This window comes from Cajanus cajan, chromosome 3 (assembly GCF_000230855.2).
Source record: "Cajanus cajan strain Asha chromosome 3, NIPB_CcT2T_4, whole genome shotgun sequence".
In the NCBI taxonomy this organism is placed as follows: domain Eukaryota; kingdom Viridiplantae; phylum Streptophyta; class Magnoliopsida; order Fabales; family Fabaceae; genus Cajanus; species Cajanus cajan.
In genome coordinates this window covers 55,801,170-55,807,590 of record NC_138519.1, presented here as the reverse complement: position 1 = coordinate 55,807,590, position 6,421 = coordinate 55,801,170, and the positions used below count along the sequence as shown (strand labels likewise).

At 36.7% G+C, this 6,421-nt stretch overlaps 1 protein-coding gene across 1 annotated transcript; it reads left to right on the top strand.

Moving 5' to 3' along the window:
• Positions 1 to 261: 261 nt before the first annotated feature.
• LOC109802223 (uncharacterized) lies at positions 262 to 783 on the top strand. Its single transcript, XM_020363491.2, has one exon. It carries the CDS (start codon positions 262 to 264, stop codon positions 781 to 783), a length of 522 nt encoding a protein of 173 aa, XP_020219080.2.
• The last annotated feature ends 5,638 nt before the right edge of the window (positions 784 to 6,421 follow it).

Below are 6,421 nucleotides of genomic sequence, written 5' to 3'. Positions count from 1 at the left end.
AAACCTACAGATTGTCATCCCACGGTCTTCTAAGAGTCCCTTTGGCTGACTTTCCTTTGATCTTCGAGAGTCTTCGAGTCTTATTTCTGACCCGGACAATTTTAGGGGTCTACACCAACGACCAAAGTGGATTGGTTAGAGGGATTCCGGAGGAAGAATCCGCCAAGCTTCTATGGGGGTTATGATCCCGATGGGGCTATTGATTGGATGTTTGAGGTAGAAAAGATATTCCAAGCTTTAGGATGACCTTTGGTGTAGAAGATGACTTTGGCTACCTTCATGCTTTCTAGGGAAGCTAGAATTTGGTGGCAGGGTGCCTTGCAAAGGATGATAGCTAAGGGCACTCATGTTAATTGGGAGAACTTCAAGCGACTGTTCATGGGGAAGTATTTTTCGCATGACGTGAGAAATAGGAAACATGTGGAATTCTTCGAGCTAAAGCAAGGAGATGACATCATGGTTGATTATGTGTCTAAGTTTGAGGCACTAGTTCGATTTTGTCCCATGTATGATGATGTGGGTAATAAGAAGGTCAAGGGTGTAAATTTTGTGAATGTTCTTCGCCCTAAAATTAAGCAAGTTTTCAATTATCAAGGGATCACTTGTTATCATGAGCTGGTGAACAAGTTTCGGGTTTATGAAGAGGACAATCGTGCTAGGGTGACTCATTATAAGAGTAAGGGACCGATGATGAGTCAAAACAAGTTTGGTTCATCTAGTAAAGGTAAGCCTTACACTAGATCTATTAGGGATTCTAGTGTCAGGGGAGGTAGTCAAGCTTGATTCAACAGAGGATTCAAATTCTAGCTGTCAGCCAAGCTTCTAGAGGAGGGAGTGTGGGTTCCACCCCACATAACAATTATTTCAGATGTGGGAAGTAAGGCCATAAGGCGTACCAATGCCAGACGGGGAGAGATGTGATATGCTTCAGGTGTTAGGAGACAAGACACATGGCTTATGATTGTCCCAAGAATAGGCAAGGGTCAGTGGAAGCTAGTAAGAGTGCTAACAAATCCGAAGGCAACAAGGAGGGTATTTCTCTTGAGTGCTGTTGAAGTCGCTTAGTCTGAAGGCTTAATCCAAGGTACGTGTTTCATTAATGGAACTCCTTTAATTATTTTACATGACTCTAGTGTGACTCATTCTTTCATATCACATGCGTGTGTATCTAAATTGAAATTGTTTGTGTCTTCTTTGTCTTTTAAGTTAATTATGGAGACGCCAACTAGTGGGTCAATTTCTACTTCTGATGTTTGTCTGAAATGTCCTTTGCATATTGGTTGTAGAAATTTCATAGTTGACTTAATTTGTTTGCCTCTAAGTCAGCTAGATGTTACTCTAGGTATGGACTAGTTATCTTCCAATCATGTCCTCCTTCATTGTGCTGATAAATTTTTTGTTTTTGGTGAATTTGTTGAGAATGTGAGTAAGGATTATTTGACTACCAACCAAGTTAAGGTATCTTTGCAAGGGGATGCCCAAGTTTACATATTGTTAGCTTCTTTAAATTCTAAGAGTAATGTTTTAATAAATGAGCTACCTGTAGTATGTGACTTTTTTGATGTCTTCTCTGATGATATGTCTAGCTTACCACCTAAAAGAGAGGTAGAGTTTTCCATATATTAAGTACCAAGATTAGGACCTATTTTTGTTGCACCTTATAGGATGTCACTTGTAGAGTTAGTGGAGCTTAAGAAGCAAATAAAGGACTTGTTGGAGAAGGAGTTTCTGAGGCCTAGCGTGTCACCTTAGGGAGCACCCGTACTCTTAGTTAAGAAGAAGGATGGTAGCATAAGATTGTGTGTAGACTATTGCTAATTGAATAAGGTAATCATTAAGAATAAGTATACATTGCCTAATGGACCAGTTGGTGGGTGCTTGTGTGTTTAGTAAAATTGACCTTAGGTTAGGGTACCATCATATTAGAGTTAAGGGTGCAGATGTACCCAAGACAACATTTAGGACTCGATATGGACATTATGAATATCTAGTAATGCCTTTTGGTGTGATGATTTCTCTAGCAATTTTTATGGATTACATAAACTGTATTTCTCATCCGTACTTAGATAAATTTGTACTTGTTTTCATAGATGACATACTAGTTTATTCCAAGACTAAAGAGGAGCATGAGGAACACTTAAAGGTAGTACTTAAAACTCTTAGGGAGATATAGCTCTATGCCTAGTTGTCTAAGTGTGATTTTTGGTTAAAAGAGGTGAATTTCCTAAGACATGTGATTTTTAGTGGGGTATAACAGTAAATCCATCTAAGGTAGAGGTTGTGCTTAAGTGGAAGACACCTAAGTCAATCAATGAGGTTAGGAGCTTCTTTGGATTAGATGGGTGTTATAGGAGATTCATAGAGGAGTTCTCTAAGACAGCATAACCCTTGACCGGTTTGACTAGGAAGGAAGTTGTATTTGTGTGGGATAACAAATGTGAGAATAGTTTTCAAGCTTATAAGGAAAAATTGACTAGTGCACTTGTATTAGTGTTGCCTGACCTTAGTAAGACTTTTGTGGTATATTACGATACTTCTAAGATGGGTTTGAGTGAAGTGTTAATGCAAGAAGAAAAGGTAGTAGCTTATGCATTTAGGCAATTGAAAATCCATGAGAGGAATTACCCCACCCATGATCTTGAGTTAGCAATTGTGGTATTTACACTTAAGATTTGGAGGCATTATTTGTATGGTTCTAAATTTGAAGTGTTTAGTGATCATAAGAGTCTTAAGTATCTTTTTGACCAAAAGGAATTAAATATGAGACAAAGAAGATGGTTACAATTTCTTAAGGACTATGAATTTGATCTTAGTTACCATTTGGGTAAAGCTAATGTTGTGGCTGGTGCCTTGAGTAGGAAATCCTTACGTTTATCTTCCCTTATGATTAGAAAAATGATCCTTTTGGCTCAATTTAGAAACTTAAGTTTGACTTGTGAGGTTACCCCTAGTAGTGTGAGACTAGGTATGACTCAAGTGACTAGTGAATTGTTAAAAGAGATTAGAGAGACACAATTAGTGGATTCATTCTTAGTGGCTAGACTTGATGCTATAGGATAAGGTAGTGGAGGGGAGTTTACCTTCGGTGTAGATGGAGTGGTAAGATTTAGAGACCGAATATGTGTACCTATTGACCCTACACTTAGACGTTTGATCTTAGTGGAAGGTCATAAGAGTAAGCTTAGTTTCCACCCAGGAGAAACTAAGATGTATTAGGACCTTAGGAAGGTGTTTTGGTGGCCTAGGATGAAGAAAGACATAGCTAAATTTGTGAGTGCCAATTTAATGTGTTAGAAGGCTAAGATAGACATCAAAAATCTTCAGGACTACTTCAGCGTTTGAGTATACCCAAGTGGAAGTGGGATAACATTTCTATGGACTTTGTAGTTTCCTTGCCTAGGATTGTGAGAGGACATGATTCCAATTGGGTTATAGTTGATTGGTTGACTAAGAGTGCACACTTTTTACATATTAACATTAGCTATTATCTAGAGAGACTTGTTAGACTGTATATTGATGAGATTGTGAGATTGCATGGGATACCATCTAGCATAGTGTCAGATAGAGATCCTAGGTTTACCTTTAGGTTTTGGGAGAGTCTACAACGAGCTTTGGGGACCCAACTTAGACTTAGTTCAGCTTACCAACCTCAAACTGATGGTCAGACTAAAAGGACTATCCAATCCTTAGAGAATTTTCTTAGAGCCTATGTGTTGGACCAATGAGGTAGTTGGGATGGTCTTTTACCTTTAATAGAGTTTACCTATAATAATGATTACCACTCTACTATAGGCATGACACCTTATGAGGCTTTGTATGGTAGGAGGTATAAGACTTCTTTGTCTTGGTGTGAGCCAGGGGATAGTGTTACCTTAGGGCCTGAGATTGTTTGTTGCAACCCAAAAATTTCTGATCTTACGACCTATGGTTTAGACATCCTATCGAAAATCTCATCAACTAAGGAATGCCCGGACACCAGACTAATCCTTAATTAGTGATTTTGAAAAATAGGTTCATGGAGTCACCACCAATGTTTTACTCAAACATTGGAAAAAAAGGTTTTTAAAGATCTAATAATGGCCTTGATAACCAGAATTGGGTTCAGGAGTCGATTACGTGTAGGGAATGTATTAAGCACCCTTACAACGCCCTTAATTGGTATCATTATGATGAAGTTAGCATAGTAAGAATTAATAATTTAAATATTTAATCCCCTTTATGAATTGGTATTTACATGCTTGAAATTTAAATTACACGATTAATCCTAAAACGTCTACATGATTGCTTTTATTATAACAATATTTGAAATAAGGGAATAGAGAAAAGAAAAGAGAATCAACTAAAGTACCTCTTAAACGAGTTCTATTAAATCTTCAAATATGGAGATCTTTAGGTGCTTTGTGGCAACCTTTCACACTACAATATGCCTCACAAATCTCAAGAAATACAATAGGAAGGAAAGAAAGAGAATTTTTTAGCTAAAAAGAGCCTTATACGAAATTTCCCGGGCTGGAGAACAATGCCCGACTTGTCTATTTATAGACGTCAGAACTAACCAGAATGACCCGTTTCAAATTCAGAACGGGCCAGTCCGTGTTATGGGTAAAACATGAATCTGGAACGGCCCGTTCCATAATTAGAACGACCCGTTCTGGGTTTGAATTTTACTCATAACAACTTGTGTTGGAATGGCCCGTTCCAAATTAGGGTTTTAGGCCTTTTTAGTAACTTGGAATGGCCCGTTCCAGTTTAGGAACGTCCACTACTAGAAAAATTAAAATTAGAGAGGGAAAAAATCCGTCACTAATCTTCATAAAATCCGTCACAAATAAGTTAGTGACGGAATTTGTGACGGAAATGATTCCGTCACAAAATTTGGCGTCACAAAATCCGTCACAAAATTTGGCGTCACAATTAGTGAAGGAATTAAGGCATCACAAACAATATAATTTCCGTCACTAATTTGTATCAATAAATGTTTAGAAATTAATAAAAATCCGTCGCAATTTGTGAGGGATTAAATCCCTCGCAATTTGTGAGGGATTAAATCCCTCGCTATTTGAGAGGGATTGAGAGGTATGTGAGTCCGTCACAAATTGTGATGACACAAAATCCCTCACAAATTGTGATGAAAGAAACCCTCGCTATTTGAGAGGGATTAAATCCCTCGCTATTTGAGAGGGATTAAATCCCTCGCTATTTGAGAGGGATTGAGAGGTATGTCAGTCCGTCACAAATTGTGATGAAGGAATCCCTCGCTATTTGAGAGGGATTAAATCCCTTGCTATTTGAGAGGGATTAAATCCCTCGCTATTTGAGAGGGATTAAATCCCTCGCTATTTGAGAGGGATTAAATCCCTCGCTATTTGAGAGGGATTGAGAGATATGTGAATCCGTCACAATTTGTGACGGATAAAATCCATCACTAACTGGGTTGAATCCCTCACAAACTGGGCGTCTTTGATGACTAAATTTGTGATGAATAATTGTGAAATCTGTCACAAACTGTTGCACTGAATGAAATCCATCGGTGATAAATAAAATCCGTCACAAATTGCAAATTATTTTTTCGTAAATTTGTAAAGAATATATTTTTCTCCTATAATTGTGATTAACAAATAATTTATTAATTAATCAAAAAAGTTGAATTTATTGTGTAATTGTTTAAAAAATTAACAAAATAAATAATTAAGAAAAATTTCTCAATTCTATAAAAACATGTAACTAAACACAAATATAAGAAAGTCAAGCATACCATAGATAAAAATAACACCAAATATAACAAAGTTTATAACTTTAGTTGATCCCTAATGTATAATAAGTATATAGTAAAACATAAACATAATAAATTATAAGTTTAAAGCATAGTAAACATAATAGTAAAAGATAATGCATCCCTAAACATCTATATCATGATCATCATCTAACTCATTATCATCAGATTGTACTGTGTCAGCATCATGTATAGGAGGAGGTTGGGGAGGACGAGAAGATTGAGAAAACATCTCCATAAATTGCTTCAGTTGCTCACGAACCAACCGAGACTCTTCCTGTGAAGCACGAATCAAATCTGCATGGCTTTGCAATTGTTCTTTTAATGATTTGTTTTCTTCAGACAAATTTGAAACAAGATTTTTCATTTGTTGATACTCAGGAGTTGAGATACCCTCTAAGAATGTAGAAGAAGAAGGTTTATACTTTCCAGCCTCTGTATTGGATCCTTATTTTGCTCGACTATGCTTTATGCTTTAGTTTTGCCTGTTCTATATCTGAAACACTACTTCACAGATTAGTAATAAAAATATGTATTATGTTTGTCATATTCAAAAACTTACTAGGAATTACTACGTCTGACTTAACAATCTCTTCCTTTTTGATGATGAAAAATATAATCTGTCAAATCGTTTCAGATATAAATTCA